The following is a 20,473-nucleotide window of genomic DNA, read 5'->3' on the forward strand; positions in this document are numbered from 1 at the left end:
ACTGGGCGGCATGGGGAGGCGTGACTACCGCAACAGCAAAGGGAGGCAAGGTCTGGGGACGACACCAAGGTGTGCGCATGGTATGTGCTTAGCTCCTTCTTGTACGTCTGGATCGACGGAGGTGTCACGAGAGTTGGTTGCAGGCGCAGAGTGAGCTGGCGGCTGCACGCATCGGAAGGGGCTCGCCTCATGCAGTGGCACCCCTGGCCTCATGAGTCGTGTTCTCTCGCGCGCGAGGACCGATCAACCCCGTTGCAAACTTTGTGCCGCTGTAGTTTTTCGCACCCACCCTCATCACATGATATTCTGCCTCCTCCGCACCGCTGCGACCTGCGCCACGGCTAGTAGACCTGAAGTGCTCTCCTCGGGGAGATAATACCTAAATATTGTTGTATAATAGTGGCAAATAATGTTGCGATAGCCTGCAGCCATGGTATCGCGAACAGCGACAGAGGAGAGGCTTGCAGTGCTCTGTGTATAGGTTTTTAGTGGCTTGGCCGCGAGCCAGACACGTGGATTTAAGCAGGCAGCTATGGCAGATTCAGGGCCTTCCAGTTCAGCGCACAACGCGGGCGACGGCGACGATGAGATAGCCGAAGTGGACCCCGAGGGGAGCTACTGCCGCTATAAGGAGCCGGTGGGCAAAGGGCGCTTCAAGACGGTATTCAAGGCGTTCAACAGGTGCGTCGGGGCTGTTTGGGGCCCGGGTCGGGGGGCGTTGCTCGGGTTGGGCGGGACCGCGAACCCCAGCGGCGGAAATGGAGGAGGGCCGCCGTCCAACCTGCCCGCCGCCGCCTTGCCCTGCAGCCAAATCGGCATTGATGTGGCGTGGAGCAAGGTCAGCGCGGAATCCAACCACCTAAGCCAGGAGCAGCTGCACAGCGTCGCGAAAGACATGATGACTGGGCTGGAGCTGGACCACCCCAACATCATTAAGTGCTTTCGTTGCTGGGAAGACGAGGAGCATGGCTGCATCAACTTGATTACGGAGCTCTTCACCTCCGGCAACCTGCGCCAGTATCGCAACATGCACAAGCATCTGGACCTGAAGGCGGTCAAGCGCATGGCCAAACAGATCTTGCGAGGCCTTCAGTATCTCCACGGCATGACGCCGTCGGTCACGCACGGCGACCTGCGCTGCGATAAGATATATGTGAACGGCCACAGCGGCGAAATCAAGATCGGCGACCTGGGCCTCGCGACGCTGTTGCCATATCGCTGGGAGGACCACGAGGGGCACAAGGCGGCGTTCGACACGTCGGTTGACGTGTTCGCGTTCGGCCTGTGCATGCTGGAGCTCATCACTCTCAAGCAGCTCGACCCGCAGCACTGCTCCAATTGGCCGGACCTGCTGGCGGACGTGGTGGACGAGGAGGCCCGCACCTTCATAGCTAAATGCCTCGGGCCGCCGGAGCAGCGGCCGACGGCGGAGCAGCTGCTGGCGGACCCCTTCTTCGCGGTGCGGAAGGAGAAGCAGTTGACGGACAACCCGGAGCACAGTGCCTCGGCGAAAAGCTTGCCGGGTCTGCCGATGGATGGTGAGCGCGGCGGGGGTGAGCGGCGGCCGACCGGAGACGTGGAGGCGGAGGTGGGGGCTGGCGAGGCGGCCATCGCCGTGGGCCGCCTCAAGGGCGAGGACTACGAGTTCGTGTTCAGCGCTAAGACGGCGGAGGGCAAGCTGCACTTCCAGCTCACCATGCTGGGCGTGACGAAGCCGGGCGAGGAGAACCAGCTGAAGCGCGACATTGAGTTCGTGTTCGACCCGGAGACGGACACGGCAGACAGCCTGGCGGGCGAGCTATCGCAGCAGTTCAACCTCAGCCCCACAGACACGGAGATCTGCGCGGCGGCTCTGAAGGAGTACCTAGCCAAGGAGCTGGGGAGCGAACTCAATGACTAGCAGGGGTGGGATTACAGAACGTGGGTTGTCTGATAAGGCGTGTGTGCCAGCGCCTGCGGCGCGCATGCGCGCGGCGGCCCACAATCTAGCGTAGCAAGCAGTCAGCGCGGAGGGGCGATTGCAGAGCCGGTTACGGGGTAGATTGAGATTGGAGTCAGCGGAGCCGCTTTGGCAGCCGCAGCAGCGTCAGCAGCCGTGCATGCCCTGCATGGTTTCGGCGAAGGCGGCGTGGGGCCTCCCAACACTGGCTATGGCAGCACTAGCTTCCGCGCTTTGCTGGCGCTCTCGCCGCACAGGCATGAAGCTCTGCCGCTGGCGAGCGTGCGGCGGGCACCGCGTCTGGTGACGGAGTGAGCAGTGGATGGCGCGAAGCCGCGGCGGAAGGGGTGGCAGCGGCATGGCGGTGGCAGTCGCGTCCACGCTTAAGCCCTGCGGCTGCAGCTGGGTGGCGTTGCTGCGCACCGCCTTAAGGGTGCCGTGTGCGTTCAGCAGTGCCGGCGCGCTTAATGGTACGCTGCCGTGCTCGTAGTATTGGCGCAGCGTTGGCAGCAGCCATAGGGCACTTCTGCAGCGAGGCTTATCCAACGGATATCAGCTTAGGTAGGGTTACCTCTGAAGACTAGCGATTATTCACGAGCATAGACTCTCACTAAATTGCGGCTGGCGAGGTGGGCATTGAGTGGGCAATCTGTCAACGATGGCAGGATGTCATATATTCAGGGTATGGAGGGAGCGAGGTCAGGGCAAACTTGACTCAATGGCGGGGGGAATGAGTGCAGATGCATAGGTGATTTGGCGGTGCTGGTGCGCTGCCGCCGGCGAACGCGGGCTGGGCCCACGCCGTGCGAATCTGGCACTTAGCGTGCTGTGTGCCTCAGTGGTGCAGCGGGCGGCGGCAGTCGGTGTGTACTGCTGGGCGTGTTGGGGCTTCTGACGCTGGTGACCAGAGACGTGCGACATGCAAGAGAACCGTGATTTGTGTTGTCTGTGCCCATCGCTTCGCACGGGGTTCAGGGAGTCCACTAGGTGGGATGCGTCAAGGCGGAGGTGCGGCAAGGAGGACAGGCAGCACTTTGGCAAGGCGCATAGCTGGCGGTGTAGCACGGTCGCAGCACGAATGGGGTGGGGGCAGGAAACCTGGCATCGCAGCGGGCGGGCAGTAGTGCAATTGTTCGATGGGGCATGTGACTCATGAAACAGGGCGTCCTGTACGAGCAGGGCTCCAGCAGTCCAGCACTTCAATGCGTTACACCGCATGCAGGCCTACAATTCGTTTACTTCGACAAGGCTCTTGGATGGGCAGCCCTAGCCAAGCCGTTAAGGTGCAACGCTCTAAGCCTCGCTCGACTTGCACTTTACACTAATGCCTACACCCCAGGGCTTGCGTTTTCAGACAGCGGAAAGAAACGGGCCCCAATGCAGGCCCTCGGGCGAGAAAGATTGGACACAATTTGGGGGTTGCATTCTCGTTGTGTGGGGCTGCATACAGTCCCGAAACCCACCAACTACCCCTTCGCAGAGTCCTCCGCCCCCAAACGTTTAAACTAGGCATTTTGGGGCCCCTGGATGCCATGGGCGAGGAGGTGGTTAGGGCCCTTCTCGCCAGCGGCGGCGGCCTACCTAGATGCAAGCCCTGCCTACATTAAGTATACACGGCTCCTGTGCCCACCAGTACCAGCACCAAGGGCGCATGGTGGCCTGGTATCAACAACAATAGCTCACGTGCCAATACACCTGCTAAAACCTACCTGCCCCTCTTCTTAACTGCTCAATCCACACGACCACACGTCGCAACTAACTCCTGTCACTTGTACCTAACGCCTTCACCACCCCAGCAGGTGTCCCTGGTCTTAATCAACCTGAGGGCCACTAGCCTCTGCCCTTGCTGCCGCAGCTGGTGGCTTCTCTCCGACTTCCGGCTGCTGCAATGCCCTAACCTCCTGCTCCTCCTCCTCCTTTCCCTCCTCCGCCACTGCCACCGGCTCGGTGGCCTTATCTGCGCCCGGCACTTCCTTGCCCGACCCCGCCTCCGTGGCAGCAGCCTCCTCCTCCCCAGCCTCCACCTTGCCTGGGCCCGCCGCCGCGGCCTGCTCCTCCTCCTGCTGCGCGATGCGCGTCACCAGCCGCCGCAGCAGCACTGCGTACAACAGGCCCTTGTAGCGGCTCTTGATGCAGCCGCCCGCAGACTCCGAATACGACCGCAGCGCAGCCGCCAGCTCGTCAAGAGCCGCCGCGTCCAGCGGCAGCGGCGGCGCCACCGCAGGCGGCTTTGCCGCACCTGCTCCGTCCACCGACGCGGCCTTGGCCTTGCCCTCCACGCCCGCCTCAGCCTCCGCGTCCTCGCCCTCCACCTTGCTGGTAGGCTCCGCAGCCGCAGCGGCTGCCTCAGCTGCGGCGACAACAGCCAGCGTCTCTCGGAGCGCGTCCAGCGTGGCCAGGTAGGCGGCGGTGATGGCGACTAGGTCGGCCACCATGCGCCGCGCCTCGGTCGCCAGCAGCGCCGCCTGCTGCTCGCTGCTGTCCGGCCAGGAGATGCCGTCGGGCGCGGGCCTGTGCGGGTCAGTGGGGAGGCGGCGTGAGGCGGCGTGAGGCGGTGTACGAGTAGAGTTGCGCAGACCGCACACGCCATTGTCGGCCAGTCGGCTGCTGTGGCGTGGTGGCAAGGCCGCAGAGTATACCCCTTGCCAACAGCAAGCAACCCATCGAGCCCCCGGCGTTAATCGGTTAATTCACATGTCATGTACGTAGCACCGCCCCAATCACCCAAGGGACTTCCTGTTGGTCTAGGACACATGTATCGCCCCGCAACGTCTGCCATCCGTACACGTACACAAACCGCGCTGTGCCTGCCGCCCGCGGTTCTCACCCGCCCACTCCTTCCTTCACACACCCCGCCGCCTCTGCCCCTCACCTGCCGGTGCGGGCGGGCGCCACCAGGCTGGCTCCAAGGTTAAGCAGCAGCTGCAGCTGCGCCGTGGTCACCTCGGCCATGCGTTTGGTGAAGTGCGCGCGGAACGAGTCCAGCAGCGCGCGTGGCCGCTGCCGGGCGGCTGCCTCCGCCTCCTCGCGCTGCTGCTCCTCGTCTAGCTCGTCCTCCTCCTCCTCCTCGTCGTCCTCCTCGACCGACTTCCTGCGGGTGCCAAGCGAGGGTTCCGGGAAGCGCGTCACGCGCAGCGCTCCTGAGTCACCCCAACCCGCACCACGCCCACCACCTACCAGCACGCTCAGTCCCTCATAGCCAAGCCCGTCTCCTCTCCCCAGCCGCCATCACAAACGCCTCACATCCCCTCCCCACACACAACATTGCTCTAGCCCAACGCTACCCCCTCACACATACACAAGGCCGCTCCCCCACAACGCCACGGCCACACCTGACGCGCTTGGCCGTGCCTCCCTCCTCCGTCGCCGCCGCCGCAGTGCCCTGCAGCCGCGCCGCCGCCTCCACGGCCTCCCGCAGCTGCATGAGGAAGGCCTCGCTGCGCGCCAGGCTGTCCTGACACAGGTAGCCGATGGGGTCGTACATGTGAGCCAGCCGCTCCGCGGCCTCGCGGCTGCTGTCGTCCAGCTCGTGCAGCTGGCCGGCTGTAGCAGCAGCTGTATCAGCGCCGGCGGCGTTGGAACCGGAGGCGGCAGCAGCAGGTGCGCCGGAGGAAGAGGAGTGGTGCACCCAGGGGTCGTTGAAGTAGGGCAGCAGGCGGGCCACGGCCTCGTCCAGCGCGGCCTGCTGGTCGGCTGTGCGGGAGGAGCAAAAGCCCCCAAAGGGAGGACGGCAACCAAATCAACGGCAATTGAGGAACAAGCAGGAGGGGCAAGGAAAGGGCACAGGCACGCACACCACTGTAAGTCTGGAATCCAAGCTGCAGGGCTGCGGAGTGTGCTGCACGTCGTGCTCACCCTCCAGCTTGGCGCGGCTCTTGTTGCACAGGTGGCTGCACTCATTGGACAGCTTGTCCACCTCCTCCGACAGCTGCTCGCCACCGTAGATGTAGAAAAAGTCCTGCGAAGGAGGGGGGCCAAAACAAGCGAATGGGAACGAGCCCGCGTCTGGCAGTCTAGCTCGCCTCCCAAGCGCAAGAGCAAGGTAGCGGCCAGGCCTAATGCTGCGGCACCCGCGCCCCAGACGCCAGAACCCACAGCGCATGCGCCTAAGCAGCGGTCCGCGACGCCCGCCAAGACGCCTGCACGGCTTTACCCTGCCTCCCGGCCTGCTTACCTGGAAGTTGGATGGCTCATGGCCCATGTCCGCGGCCCGCGCGTCCGCCTCCTCGCCCCAGATGCGGCGGCGGCCGGCCTGCGCGGCACTCACGCCCGCCACCTCCTCCAGAAGCGTCATGGCGGTGCGCCCCACGCGCTGCGGGCAAAAGAGAGGGCATCACAGGTGAAGTTTCAGCAAGGCAGGAGGCAGCGTTTGCACATTACCCGAAACTGCAGGCACGGGACTGGCCATGTGCAACACTGCGCACCCACCCGCACGCTCCCCAGGCGCCCCACCCCGGCACCCCCGGGCACCGCCTCACCTCTAGCCCCCGCTCCGCCGTGTGCGCCAGTTGCGTGCCGATCTGCGCCACGCCGCGCACCGCCTCGCTGCTCTGCACGTCCGCCACGCTAGCCGCCACCTCCGCCGCCACAACCTTGGCCACGCTGCTGAGCCCGCCCCACAGGCTGCTGAAGGCCTTGGCGGCGCCAGTGGCCAGCTGCTCCACCTGCGCATCGATGGCCTGCAAAATGAGAAGGGCCGGGCAGGAGAGGGGCACATGTCACGCTTTGAAGGCAAGCGCTGTTAGGCAAGGGTGGGAGGAAGCGTGTGGCGCGGGCGAGGATTCGGCTGTCCTCACGACAAAAAAACGCGTTGGTGCACGCGGCCGCTGCAAGTAAATTAGGCTCAACCATGAAGGGCGAAAAGCGGCCAGTACGCAAACCTTTAGGCTACAGTACGCTGGCGCCCTAGCTCTCTCCCCCTCTCGCTCCCAAAAACACACCTGCAGGCCAACCTCCAGGGCTGGGTCGACCGGCGCCGCGTCTTCAGCCTCCGCACCCGCCCCGCCGGTGGAGCCCCGCGCGCTGCCAGCCGCGTTGCCGCCGCGGACTTGTGCCGGCGGCTGGTACGCGCGGCCGGCCGCCCCGCCCACGCCGTGGCCCGCCCGCATGAGCTCTCCCTCCGGCCGCGGCGCGTGCGTTGGGTCGCCATCGTCCTCGGCCTCGCCCTTCCTGGCACCCTCAGCCCCTGCGGCGTCGGCAGCAGACTCGCCCTCAGCGGCCTCGGCTGCCCGGTCCAGCGCGCTGAGCCGCCCCGCCTCCTCCTCCTCGTCCTCCGCACCGGTCACGTCAGCGAGCGCTGCCTGGAAGGTCTCCGTGAGGTCCTTGACGTCGCGAACGGCGCCGCGAGCCACCTCACGCAGCTTGCCGCCGAGCGCGCCCAGGCCTAGGCCGGTGCCCCAGCCCCAGCCCCACCCGGCACCACCCTGCTGTTGCTGCTGCGCCGCGGCGTCGTCCTCTTCGTCAAGCAGCTCGTCCTCGACCGGCGCTGCCTTCCTAGGCGCGTCATCGGTCGGCGTAAGCGCGGGCTCGATTTCCGGCTCGACATGTACCGGAGCCGGGGGAGCAGCAGCTGTCGGGGGCTCCGCGACTTGCACCGCTGCCGGGGGAGGAGGTACGGGAGCAGGCTCAGGCTCGCTTGGCTTCACGACTGGTGCCGGAGGATCCACGGAGCTTGCCTCAGCAGCCGCTGGCTTCGGAGCGGGAGGTGCGGGTGCAGGTGAATCGTTGCGCGGCTTGGCTGTTGCTGCCGAGATCGGTGCCGGAGCAGCTGGCTTCTCCTTAGCCTTCACCTCAGCTTCAGGGCTGCTCGCAGCCTGCGCAGGCGCCTCCACAGGCGTCGCGAGCGGCGACTTGGGCGCGCTTGCTCCGGGTTCCGGTACTCGCGGCGCAGGCTCCGCTGCATTGGGCCTGGCCGCCTCCTTGCTCTTGCGTTTATGAGGCGAGCTAGAGGCTGGCTCATCCTCATCGACGTCTAGCGTGGCCCAGTCGTCAATTTCTTCTTGAGTGGGGTCTGGCAAGTCGTCCCCCAACTCTACACCCTCGAACGGATCGCTGTCACTCATGCTGGCCTAGGCGAGCCAGAGCAACTGCGGCTCACAGCTCCTAGACTGTGCGCAAAGCCCGCGAGCAACAGTCCGTGGCAACAGTCGAGCAAAGCTACGCGCGTGAAATGAATCCTACGGAGCTAAAATGTTGCGATTTCTTCGCTGTCACCTTTTAATGCTTGCGGAGCGCGTGTAGTGTCCTACGCAAAATGTGCGATGCCCGTGCGCTCTCAACTGTCGCGGCTCAACCAAGCTCAGCAGCACGCTGGGGCCGCTGCTGTGCCTTCGAAATAAATTGTCTTGCACAAATTGCGTCGCACAGGAGCCTTCCACAAGCACTGTTGAGAGAAACGCCTCAGTCTGGGACGCTGTCAAAACCCCAGGCCAGGCCCATCCATGGGCCCCGCCCTGCTTCTGCCCAAGCGTCGACGTACTGCCACGCCCCCCCTGCGTTCGGTATCCGTTCTAACCATGGCAGTCCGTACAGCGCCATGCGCAACTTGAACGCAACGCATCCGACTTGAACTCCACCAGCCCAGCGCCTACACATGCAGTCCCTGTTACGTGCGCGTCGGTACCTGCCAGTGGCGTCAACTGATGAGCTATGCCAGGACGTTTCAACGCTGTGCACCATCGGTCGACACACTCAATTCCACCATATATATTTTTACCTGCCCATACTCCACACCACCCATGCGCCCTGCCCATCAGACCGTATGCATACACACCAGGCACACAGGGGCACACACACCAAATGCCCAAGACTCTCCTACACCGTAATCATGCGCCGACAGGTCCCTTGTGTGCACGCTGCTGCCTCATGCAAACGGATTCCCGTTCGCCGCCCCCGGAGGCGCAGCGGGCGCCGCCGCCGTCGGCAGCGCTTGCCCCACCTGCGCGAAGTTGAACGCCCCAGGCGCCGCTGTGTACGGCCCATAGCCCTGAGCAGCGGCCGGAGGCGCAGCCGCTGCGGCCATGCCCGGCACGCCGTAACTCACCCCCAATCCCGGAAACTCGGCCTGCGCCGCACCGGCGCCCGGGAAGGGATACCCCGCCGGCGCTCCGCCTTGAAGGGGCATGGCACCCGGGTGCGGCTGCGCTGGAGCCGCCGCCGCCGCCACCGCACCGTACGGCGCCTGCTGCGGCACGCCCACGCCGTACCCCCCCGGCACCAGGCCGCCCGGGGCAATGCCGTATGCAACCACTGCCACAGCCGGCCCCGCCAGCGCCACCGGGTGCTGCATGACAGGCTCGCTGAACAGGTCACTGGGCAGCTCCGCGCGCGGCGCGGCCGGCGGCGGAGGCGGCGAGGGCGGCGGAGGCGGAGGCGGAGGCGCGGCGGTATGGGCAGGTGCTGCTGCCGCTGGTGTGTGCAATGCCGCCGGCGCGTGCGCCGGCGCGGGGGCGTGCGCCTGCGCAGCTGCGCCGCCGGAGCTAGTGGACAGTGTCGCCGCGTGTGCGGCGTGCGACGTCGCCGCGGCAGGTGCCGGAGCACCCGAGAAAGCACCCCAGTCCGCGTCGTCTGCGAAGCCACCGTTAGCCGAAGACGGTGCTGCCGCGGGCGCCGCTTGGGCTGCTGCCAGCGTGGGCGCAGCAGCCTGCGGCGCCGCTTGGTGCAGGTGGTTTTGGGTGTGCGAATGCGGGTGCGCGTGTGCGTGGTGGTGAGGCGGTGGCGGTAGTTGCGCCGCAGGCGCGGAAACCGCGGCGCCGGTACTCGCGTGTGCTGCCGGCGCACTGTTCGGCCATGCTGGCGCCTGCTCCGGCGGCCAGCCACTGGCTGCCGCCACCGGAGCCGCGTGCTGTGGCGCCGGTGCAGCTGCTGGAGCGGCCGTTGCAGGCGAGGCGGCCGCAGGCACGTAGGAGCCAAAGGGGTCAAACGCCGGTGGCGCGACAGCATGAGCGGGCGTGGCGCGAGGCGCCGCTGCTGCCGGAAAAGCGGGTGCGTCCCCGAAGGCGTTGTCGGTGAAGGCAAGCGGCGCAGCTGGCTTGGGCGCGGCCGTGGCTGCCGGATGGGTAGCCGGTGGCGGCGACGTTGTGCTGGTGCTGGTAGCCCCCGAGCCGCCGAGCGAGGGCGTGGGGCTCACCTGCGCGGACCAGTAAGCCGCACCTAGAGCGTTAGGGAGCCGCCGGCGCTGGCATGCCGATCGTGACGGAAGACAAGTCTGCACGGCATCATGCCTAGCGCTAGCGACAGCACACACAGTCCCTGTACGGGCCCAGCCCCTGCCAGCCTGCTGCCCAGCCACGCCGTGGTACGGCTCCCGGGTCGCGCCCACGCCCCTCACCGTAAGCTTGACCGACCCGGAGCCGTTACCCAGCACGTCCGTGAGCGGCCGCACCGGGATGTTATCTGTGTCACCCGACCGGGACGCCTGCGCGGGAGAGGGTTGCATGGATGGGCAGCAGCGGAGCGCAGGGTCAAATCACCACTTGCCCCGCTCGCTTCCGCGGTCATACACGTGTGCTAATTGCGGCTGCAACAGCTCAGGTGAGCGAGAAGAGTACAGGCGGGTCAGCAACAACTCTCTCTGGGGCTCAACAACGCAATCTGCACAGCGTCGATTCGTGGTAGCATCTGCGCAACTGCCTTGCCCACCTGCCCTGGTGAGCCCACGCCACCGACGCCTGCTGCAGCACCGCCCGCTGGCTGCGGCGGCGCAGCGCCAAAATAGCGTTTGTCCAGGAACACGGTCCGCACCCAGGCGTCCAGCTGTGGTGCGTGGGGCAGTGGGGGTCCACGTGGCAGGGACCGAGGGAGCAAAAGTGTGGTTGCGGCTTGCAAGCGGTAACGGCCTAGGTGTGGCGAGAGCATGCAGTGTCCAGTATGAGCGCAACGCTTCACTTTCAGCAATAAAGCAGTCTGCATGCCCTTGCTTCCGCCTTGACAACATGGCATCTGCGCACCGCACGGCGCGCCACCCTCCGCCGCGCTCTGCCCACCGCACGGTTGGCTCCCCACCTTCCGCGCGTTCTTGTCCACTGGCTTTCGGGCGTCACCCTCCGGCCTCCAGTTCGCCAGCCAGGACCGGGCGGCCACCTAAAGCCCAAGCAGCAAGTAAAAGTGGGCGAAGGGCTGAGGATGATGTTGGTAGGAAGCCCATGCACGCAAGTACGTGCCCTGAAACAAGACGCTCGATCGTGCCCGCCCCGGCCCCCTCCCCGGCCTGCTCTTCTACTGCACAACCAACATCGCTGTGCCACTTACCGCGTTGCCGCCTGCCTCAAGGGCGCGGGCCTCCTCCGCCGTAAATGTGCCCATGCTGATGGACTTGACCCGGTGCCCAACCTTCATGCTGCGCACAGGCCCGGAGGGTGGGGAGTCAGGGGAGGGAGCGAGCAGGGGAGGGAGCAGCTGTCGCCCAGTTCCGCCAGAAGGTGCTCCAGGCCATCCTCGATGGGCATGGCAGGCATGGCGAGTTGATAACAAAGGTTTGTGCACCACGTACTGGATTCCTGAGCATTCCGTGCACACGAAGACGTTGAACGCTGGCACGACATACGCGCAGCCCAGCGAGTCGCAGTTAAAGCAACGCTGCAGGAACATGACGTTTGGAGCTTAGCGGACGGTGCTATCGAAAGGGCGCTCGCCCATGACAACCCGATTTACGAGCGCAGGGTTCACCTTGTTCTCGGGCTTCTGGGCTAGCGCCCTGATAGCCTTCGCCGTCTGCTGCTGTGCTTGGGCCATTGCTGAGGGTCCTCAAGCTACTTCCCCAACGAGTGTTGCACAGCGTCAAAGCGAAGTCGCGGCCATCTGATCGCACTTACTGTACGTTTGTATAAATTTATGAGTATATATGAATTTGAACAAGCCGAGCACAGATTGGGTTCTGCACGCCTGCTTTCCCGCCGTCCCGCGTGCCACCAATCCCAGGCCCCTGCGCCCGCTTGCCAGTTCCCAGCTTCAGCCAAGCCTCTTGACCGAACCGATAATGCCATGATGGTTGCATGATCTCTATGGCTGAGCCATTCGGGTGACTCGGCCCCGCGGCAACAGCTGAGGCTACTTCGCATCAGGCCAACAGGGGCACCCCTGCACGCCAACACCACCTTCTAGCTCCGGCACCTTCCGCTGGCGGCATGCGTATTTCGTTTCCCGAAAGCATCTTCGTTACCAGCACCAGCCGGTTACGCAACCAGCGAGACAGGTCACGGTTGAGTGCTGTGTTCCCCCAGCGAAGCCAGCACAGAACCTCAGGATGACTCGCATGACTGGGACATAGTGAGGCACCTCAGCTGGGGCCTTGGAGTTGCAGCAGATCGAGGTGTCACACCACAGCCAGGATGCCCGGCCACAACACCTCATACGAGGTAGTAACTTTGGACTCTACAAAGCCAGCGGGAGCAGTCTGTTTGCGTTCGAAGATGGTGCCACTATGGCTTATGCCGTGTCGCATTGAGCGGCCGCATGGCTGGAGCAGAGGGATGACACGCCCGGTTCCCGTGGGCTTCACGCTGAGCCGTGCGAGCTCCGATGGGCGCTCAGCGTGGTACTGTACAGCTAATCTTGATGAGTAAACTGCGCGCTGAGTTGCCGGGCTCATCGACTGGGCCGTCGGCTCATCCGGGCACCTGGTCGGCTAATCCGGGGGTGCGGACCGCTCATCCGGCTGGGCGAGCGACCTGGAGCGACTCAGCGCGCTGAGCCTGCAGACCCCCTCGCTGAGCCGAAGCTCCCAGCAGCTGAGCCTTCCGCTCAGCGACCGGAGCTCGCTGAGAGCAGCCAGAACAGCCCGGGTAGTCCGTCTACCTGGAGTTCCCATTGACGCGTCTCCTTCACCATTAACTCAGCTGCACGGGACGTGGCAACATGGTTGATTTGAGTGCCATGTCACGAGCACCGGGCACCAGCCGCATCACAGCCCTGCAAAGTGCTGAGCATGCACAGTTGCACACGTGTGTCTCCGGGAGTCCTGGCCTGAGCATGTGGCATGGAACATTGGAACCAGGCGCGGAAACTCCTCTGATTGCAACCACCTGTCTGGATCTTGACGGGCGTTCTGCCCACACTGTCGGCACTTACACGGTAAGGCCGTCCCGTACCGCCGTACGTGTCTTGCAGCGTTGACCTCCCTGTTGTTGGTCCCACCTGACTACCACACGGAGTTCGCTAGTCCAAACTGCCGTTCCTCTTGCAAGATGTCTTCGCATGAGCAGAGCAGGGTACTCTCCAGACTGCACCGTCATGCACACACGCACGCACGCACACGCGCCAGCGTGCGCATGTCAGGCTATGTTTGAGGGATGGTCCCAGCCGTGCAGCTCAGGTGGTGTAAGGTCGGTGCTGCCGTGGAGCATTACTCCGTGCGGTGGCTGTCAACGCAATCGCCGGCTGAGTGTGCCGCCAGCGTCTGCAGGGGAATGCGGAGTTGGGCCTCTGGAGCTGGAAGCAGATGTCCGGTGACAGCTTGAGCCGGCTTGAGCAGGTAGATGCTGGGGTGCGATATGTGCGGGTTGATTGTCTTACTGTGTCAGCATGCTTGCGGGCTGATTGCAATCGCCTAAGGGGCGAGTGTCCCGAGATTGCGGCTTGTCAGGCAGGACACACAGGGGTGCACCACACGAGGGTCAGGCCCCCCTCATCAAGACATCAACCTCCCATCTTCGACGGGTCATAACGGTTGTGACGCATGGCATTAACACATTCGAATATTCTATAAGCATAGTCGGCTTCCCCACTATGAATGCTACCAGGTTGAAAGGTGTCAACGCTACCGTATGTGTGCGGGGTGCCTTTCTGGGCGGTTTCAGGGCAAAAGTGTGGGGGCAGGAGGCGCTGATTGCTGCAGGAGAAATTGTGCGAGCGCCTGTGAATCGTGTGAGGGTGCTCTTGCCAGTTCTTCTGTTCGAAGGCTGCGGCGGCCGTGTGTCGGGCCCGGGTCAAGAGTTGCGGAGGTTGAGGACAGGTCTGTGACAAAGACGCACGCGCGCGCAGGGCTAGGACGGGTGTGGACCAGAAACCGTGGGGCGCGAGGCCGGCTGCAAGCCGAGTTACCCGCTACGATGTCTACGAGAGGCTGGGATGTTGGGACTTTGGAGCCTCGGAGCAGCGCATTGGGCGGGAGCGCTACCCCGTAGAAGCCACTGAGTGTCATCATTACGGATAAGGACATCGGGATTAACACGCGCGCGCAACTTCTTCGCAGGATCCAATACCGGCGCGTGCAAGGCCAGACGGACAGCTGTGCTCGGCATGTGGCTCCTCTGGGCCCAGCCCTACTTGATCAAGTTTCCACTTGAAGCCTTATTTATCAAATGGTCATACGCCGTCTTTTCACTGAGGCTCTTGGAGTGCCCGGCAGTCGGTCGGAAACGGCCTGCGCTACAAGCGGCAGTACGTGCAACTACCTCCTTTGCCAGTCCCCAGCGACGACTACATACGATCGCAAGTAATACACATACAATATCATATAGCAGCTATATCTTTCATTGCTCCAGCAGTCCCGTGAGTCTGCTGTGCACAACAACAACGACCGAACAGCCTGGGCGACTTCACATCCAGTAGTCCACGAACCATATTTGCTGCATTGGTAAACAGATACTCCTATTTATTATTGATATAATGACATGCACACACTGACACAACGAAGTCTGTCAGTGACAGCTTGCACCCAGAACAGCGACTCGTCGCGGCGGGCCTATTTCAACATCCCATTTATTGATACAATATCTTCAAGCCTTAAGTACGATTTCGATCGTGACGGAACAACTGGGTGCTCAAGGCGCAGCGCCGGCCCGCACCATTTCGGCGACGCGATGGCGACCCGCTGCCTTCTGGCGGTGGCCCTCTTGCTTATGCCGGCCGCATTTGAAAGTAGACTGCTGATCAACAGCGATGCGTCGCAAGGGTCGCAAGCATCGGCTGACTGCACGCTGACCGGTAATTGTTGGGCGCTCACATCCGGGTGTGCCTTGTCGCTGAGCAGCCGCGCCCAAGCACAGTCAACGAAACGATTTACACACGACTGTACAGGGCCTGTCGCCATCTTCCGTGCGCCGACCGGCGACCAGAGTTGGCTTCTCGACGACGAGAGCCGGCTTCCAAGCTACCGCCTTGTGCCCGCGAGCGCCGATGTCGCCATCCCAGACCAGGGTGAGCCCCCAACAGTGCAACGTGCGCTTCACCTCAGGGGCCTCAGCGTGGTATCTGCCGCAACTTCACGCTGTGCGTGGTGCGAAAGACCACTTGAGTCCTGAGCCCCGCATGTGTACCCGTCCATCTTCCTCTACGAACACGGGGGAGTCTCGGGCACATTCAGCCCGCCCACCTGAAAACACCCACAACTATCAAGCTGCCTCAGGCAACGTTCGTATGCGAGCCACGCCATACCTCTTGCACTTGTGCCGTACCTGCCGGCCCGGTGACCACATCCGTGCTGCTTGGTTGGCTGGTGCCCACAGGAGACTTCGTACAAGTCACTGGCCGCTGCGAGCTGAGCTCACGGACGCTCACCTACGCAGAGCTCCTGGTAGATAGCGAAGGCGGGCCAGACCCGCACCTCGCGGCCTTATCACACCAGCCTGGGACGAACGCCCCGGGCAGCGAGCAGACACTTGACACTTTGGCAGGACACGGGGGAGCCACCAACGCAACTGCCGCTGCTGGGGCCATTGTCGATGCGACCATCGAAATGCGCCTCGACGACAGCGAGGCAGCGCGCAGGCAGCGGCCCCCGCCGCCGCAGCCGGACGCGGGGGCAGCCCCCCCGCCCCCGCCGATCAGGCGCCGGGAGAGAGCCATCCCACCCTCGCCGCCGCCGGAGCTCCCGCCGTCGCCGCCGCCGCGCACGCCGCCGAAGCCCCGTAGCTTCCGGGCCAAACCACCGCCTCCCACCCAGTCACCGTCGCCGCCTCCCAGCGATCCCCCCTCCCACCCGCCGCCCAAGCCCCGCATCTCCCGGGCCAAGACACCGCCGCCCACTCAGTCGCCCTCACCGCCTCCCAGCCAGCCCCCTTCACTGCCTCCACCCAAGCCCCGCGGTGCCTTCGCCCGCCCACGCCCCCTTCCCGCGTCCTCGCCTCCGCCTCCGCCCTCGCCGCCTCCCCGATCTCCTCCCCCGAAGCGGCCTCCGCCGACTTCCACTCGCACTCGGCCTTCTCCGCCGCCGCCGCGCTCGCCGCCCCCAAGTCCGCCTCCCAGCCCGCCACCGCCTCCCACCTCTCCGCCGCCTCCCCCAAGCATCATCCAGCCGCGCGGCGACCAAGTGCCCACAGACCCAGCGCCCGTGTGGCCGGTGCGCGGCAACGCCAAGCGCCTGACGTCCCTGGTGATGGTGGTCAGGCTGTGCGGCCAGATCGCCACAGGCGTGGACCCGCAGGTATGCAGCGTGGGTATGCAGTCAGCAACCCGCATCGTACCTGCCATCTCGTAACAGCCATGCGCGCCGTGCCGAGCCCCCGGCCCTGCTGCAGGCAGCTGCACGGCTTGTCTCCAGCCGGTAGCCCATACCCACGCACGCCCTTGACCCCAATGCCCCCAATCAACTCTCCCCATCCCTTCGGTCCGCAGTTCATGCGCCAGCGCTGGTTCAAGTCCTTCGCGACGCCGCAGACCACCAAGGATGGCACCATGGACAGCCTGGTGACTCAGTGCAGCTACGGCAAGTGGGCTTTCAACGACTTCGAGAACCTGGTGGTTCCGGTGATTGTGGACCTGCCGTGCTCCGGCCGCGGCAGTCTGGGCGACTGGAGCGCCAGCAACTGCCGCGACGTGGACCGCCAGGGCTGGGCGGAGGCGGCCATGAAGTACCTGACAGACGTGAGTGGGCAGCAGCAAGCAAGCCGTGGGCAGCAGAGTTTGTGCAGAGGGCGAAGGGGGACTCGAGAGGTGAAAGGGGCCGCCGTGCATGTGAGATAGTTGCTGTCTCCTTGCTGTGTGTGATGCCCATGTTGGCTGTGGTGCGGTACAACCCTTCTCATGCGCAGAACACGGACATTGACGTCAAGAGCTACACACACAAGCTGATGATCTTCCCCACCCAGACAGCCAACTGCAACCCCAACCTAGCAGCGCTGGCAATGCAGGTGCGCGGCGGCTGGACACACGCGCCGGGGCCGGGGCTCCCTTGGCTGTGCCCTCCCAGTGCAGCAGCTGTGCGCATAAGGTCCCAACACGCAGCTGGCTTTGCGATGAGCCTCCCAGATCCTTACGCACATTGCCTGTACGACCATTGCTGCAGAACTGCGCCTGGACCGGCAACTGCTACATCTGGTCATTCGGCGAGACCAGCCCGCGCAGCTTGCTGCACGAGGTGAGATCACAAACATACACCCCCGCATGCGTGCATGTGGCGTGTGCACGTGCGGGAAGGCTTCCTGGCATTGCCCCTGCACGATTCCTTGCGCATACCCGCGCCAAGCCGTACACGCCTGCCTCGCCCTCCAACCTCTCCCCACTCTGCCCCCACCCCCCAACCCGCCTCCCAACTCCCCGCTCCCACCTGCCCACCCAGATCGGTCACAACATGGGCCTGTTCCACTCCTGGGTGTGGCCGGTGCACGACCCCGCCATCGACCAGTACGGCGACGTGGCCGCGCTCATGGGCATGGGCCCCACGCCCGTGTGCTGGAACGCGCCGCAGGGCCAGGCCCTGGGCATCAACAGCCCTATCGCGCAGCTCAACGCCTCCTCGCTGCCGGCAGGTGCGAGCACACGCGCGTGCCAAGGGTGGTGGCTGGTCATGCTTGGGCGCCAGCGGCTGAGCCTTGCTCCCCGCCCTGCACCTCGAGACCAGGCCACCAGTACAAGGGCACCCCAGTGCGGCACGCCAACTGCTGAATGGCGCGAGCATGTCCTGGCGTGTGGGCCACCCTACCTGCTCCCAACCCCCTCGCCTCCCTTCGCCCGCAGGCTCCTGGCAGACCATCCGCCTGCCGCCCAGCTTTGTGTCCGACTCCAACTTCGTGACTGTGGCCGTGTCCTGGATGTCCGACCCCGTGCTGCGCCGCGGCTACCTGTACCTCTCCTACAAGCTGGCGCGCCTGGCGGAGGCGGGGCTGCCCAAGGAGCTTGACGCGCACGTGCACGTGAGTTCCCGGCGAGCAGCTGCTGAGGATGATGGAATGATGGGGGGGCTGATGAGCATGTGCTCGTCTGGCGTTGTGGAAAGGCCTGCTGTGGATGGCCCTGGAGCAGTTGGCAGCACCTCGTGAATGGAGGCACGCTCAAGCGGCCAGGCGCTAGCAGTAGCACGCGCGTCTCTTCCTATCCCAATCATCACCACCACCATCTTCATCACCATCACGCAGATCCACTCGTACACCGGCGACCTTACCCTGGCTGCCCGAAACTACTCCATGCTGGTCGGCAACATTAGCGCCGGCGAGCAGTGGCCGCCCGCCGACCAGGCCGCCGCCACCGCCGCCTTCCCCTGGCGGCTGCTGGTGCTGGCGAGGTCCACGCCACGCGACACGTCGACTGTGGACGGCATGACAGCCACCTTGCAGGTTGGCGGGCAGGAGTACCGTTCTGTAGTGACAAGGATGTGTGCGTGGTGAAACACAACAGAGTCCGTGCTGTTGCGCGGCCTGAAGTGAGCAGATGTCAAAGGTGTCACTTCACGAGTATTGTGTGTTGCTATGCACACGCAGATCTGTCGCTTCACCTCTAGTCCGCGGGAGTGCGGCACCGCGCCCGCGCCGCTGGAATCCGGCGCCTCCACGCGCTCTGCTGCCCTTGGTGACATGGCCGTCGCAGCAGCTGGCAGCGACAGCAGTGGCGCTGGTGTCAGGTCTGCCAGCATAGACACCTCGGCTGCAGGCGAAATGGTGGCGGTGCAAGCTGCGTTTGACTCTGCGGCGGCCACTGGCCTGGACCAGCTGTCAGCGCTGTCCGACCTTGCATCGTCGCTTCTAGCGGGCGTCTGCGGTGACGGCGTGTGTGGAACTGGTGAGGATCGGGGCTGGGGCACAACAGGCTCCATGCTAAAGCGCATCCTTAAGGGCCTGTAGCAATATCGCGAGCGCCATGACAGGCATAGGCACTTACTCTGGCCTGCGGTGTGCATGCGTGCGTGTGAGCAGGTGAGAGCATGCTAAGCTGTCCCTCGGACTGTTGCGGCGCGGACTCCGAGACCGCCGCACGCTGCGGCGACGGGCGCTGCGATGCGTGGGCGGGGGAGAACTGCATTACCTGCCCTAGCGACTGCGCCCGTGTGCGTCCGGCTGGTAGCCGCGACATACTGCCATTCCCGGTAAGCCACATGTCAAACGCGACTGTGCCGTTTGTCCTCCGCCTTCGCTATATAGTGTTGGAGTTGCATGATATTGTGGGCAGATTACTGCGATATGCTGACAAGCTTCTCCTTCGTTCCCTTGCGTGCCCCTCACAGATCGACGCGAGTGGGCACTTCCAGTTCCTGTCGCACGACATGCCGCCATCATCAGGGCTGGTGTGGTGGTGCTGCGGCGGTGGTGAGCTCGGAGACGGGTGCGGTGAGCCCGCCTGCGCGGCGCTGCCGGACAGCGCGAAGGGCGGCAGCGGCACCAGCGGCTCCAAGGGAGCTGGCGTGTGCCGATCCACCTGTGCCACGCCCCACGCATCAAGGCGCCGCCTGCAGCGCAAAGTGCTCAGCGGCACCGCCACAGTGGCGAGATAGGCGGGCGCCCGTGCGGGAGGCTGTCAGCGTAAGAACAGAGACCGCGAGCAGCCGTTGCACTGTGCCACCGTCTGGGGGCTGTCCTAACGCGTGGCTGGTTCTCGCCAGGCGCTCTGAGAGATTAAGATTAGCAATGTGCTGCCTGCAACGCTCCGGGTCCAAGCTGCGCACCCCCCCCCCCTTCTGTGGGGCTAGTGTTATTAGTCATGCCGTGCCAAGGGTGCCCTCTGCACGATTGATTGCTAACGCAGAGCACCTGGACGAACTGGCTCTAGGCTGCAGTGTATAGGTGTATGCATGCATACATACCGTATTATCATAGTGGCGCATAGGGAACGTTTTGTTAGAGGCGCGGTTGCTGATTGCGCAAGCGCGTAACCATAGCCCTAACCGGGCCACCTAGACTGCGTGGAGCTGCTATTGGTTGTAGCCAATTGATTATGTTCTTATGACTGCCATTGATTGCGATGATTGCAGAAGTAGCTAAGACCCCAGCGGGTGTTGATAGTTGCGATTGCGCGGATGAGATACTAGAGTGGAGGTTATAGAAACGAGCATTCCCCACGCTGCCAGGACCCGCGAACTTCAGCTGTTCGTGGCGGTGTGGTGGAGGCACTCTTGAACACTGCGGCCTGACTGGTGTGTGTTTGAGGCTCCGCAGTGGGCTGAGAGGCAATTGGTAGCAGCTGCTTGGCACTTGCAATCAGTTCGAGGGAACCAGGGGTGCCGCCACGAGGTGCCCCTTGCGGGCACTGCAGGAGCGGATGAAGGGTTGAGTGGTTGACTGGTCTGCCGTACAGCCATTGCTGTCCGGGCGAGGAAGCAGGCGTTGACGCCCGGGAGTTGGCGAGTTGGCATGCATGCCTTCATGTAAAGCATGTTGCCTTGAAACC

At 64.2% G+C, this 20,473-nt stretch overlaps 4 protein-coding genes across 4 annotated transcripts; 2 read left to right on the top strand and 2 right to left on the bottom strand.

Annotated features, from left to right (window-relative positions):
- The first annotated feature begins 251 nt into the window (after positions 1-251).
- Positions 252-3,103, top strand: CHLRE_06g302800v5 (uncharacterized protein). Its single transcript, XM_001691362.2, has 2 exons — positions 252-681; positions 808-3,103. Exons 1-2 carry the CDS (start codon positions 533-535, stop codon positions 1,898-1,900), a joined length of 1,242 nt encoding a protein of 413 aa, XP_001691414.1. The 5' UTR covers positions 252-532; the 3' UTR covers positions 1,901-3,103.
- Positions 3,104-3,134: 31 nt separating this feature from the next.
- Positions 3,135-8,181, bottom strand: CHLRE_06g302850v5 (uncharacterized protein). Its single transcript, XM_043063646.1, has 7 exons — positions 6,880-8,181; positions 6,418-6,618; positions 6,114-6,251; positions 5,795-5,897; positions 5,272-5,632; positions 4,812-5,030; positions 3,135-4,450 (listed from the first exon to the last, which is right to left on the bottom strand). The coding sequence occupies exons 1-7, from the start codon at positions 7,999-8,001 to the stop codon at positions 3,751-3,753; spliced, it is 2,844 nt and encodes a 947-aa protein (XP_042924352.1). The 5' UTR covers positions 8,002-8,181; the 3' UTR covers positions 3,135-3,750.
- An 84-nt stretch (positions 8,182-8,265) lies between these two features.
- CHLRE_06g302900v5 (uncharacterized protein) lies at positions 8,266-11,751 on the bottom strand. Its single transcript, XM_043063647.1, has 7 exons — positions 11,606-11,751; positions 11,430-11,515; positions 11,189-11,276; positions 10,943-11,020; positions 10,580-10,693; positions 10,269-10,355; positions 8,266-10,067 (listed from the first exon to the last, which is right to left on the bottom strand). The coding sequence occupies exons 1-7, from the start codon at positions 11,669-11,671 to the stop codon at positions 8,802-8,804; spliced, it is 1,785 nt and encodes a 594-aa protein (XP_042924353.1). The 5' UTR covers positions 11,672-11,751; the 3' UTR covers positions 8,266-8,801.
- A 2,340-nt stretch (positions 11,752-14,091) lies between these two features.
- CHLRE_06g302950v5 (uncharacterized protein) lies at positions 14,092-20,466 on the top strand. The gene is made up of 12 exons (XM_043063648.1): positions 14,092-14,863; positions 14,957-15,076; positions 15,385-16,301; positions 16,493-16,741; positions 16,909-17,007; positions 17,163-17,234; positions 17,436-17,625; positions 17,834-18,009; positions 18,232-18,429; positions 18,574-18,871; positions 19,006-19,175; positions 19,314-20,466. Exons 1-12 carry the CDS (start codon positions 14,779-14,781, stop codon positions 19,578-19,580), a joined length of 2,841 nt encoding a protein of 946 aa, XP_042924354.1. The 5' UTR covers positions 14,092-14,778; the 3' UTR covers positions 19,581-20,466.
- Positions 20,467-20,473: the final 7 nt, after the last annotated feature.

The sequence above is a fragment of the Chlamydomonas reinhardtii genome, chromosome 6, assembly GCF_000002595.2.
Source record: "Chlamydomonas reinhardtii strain CC-503 cw92 mt+ chromosome 6, whole genome shotgun sequence".
NCBI lineage: Eukaryota > Viridiplantae > Chlorophyta > Chlorophyceae > Chlamydomonadales > Chlamydomonadaceae > Chlamydomonas > Chlamydomonas reinhardtii.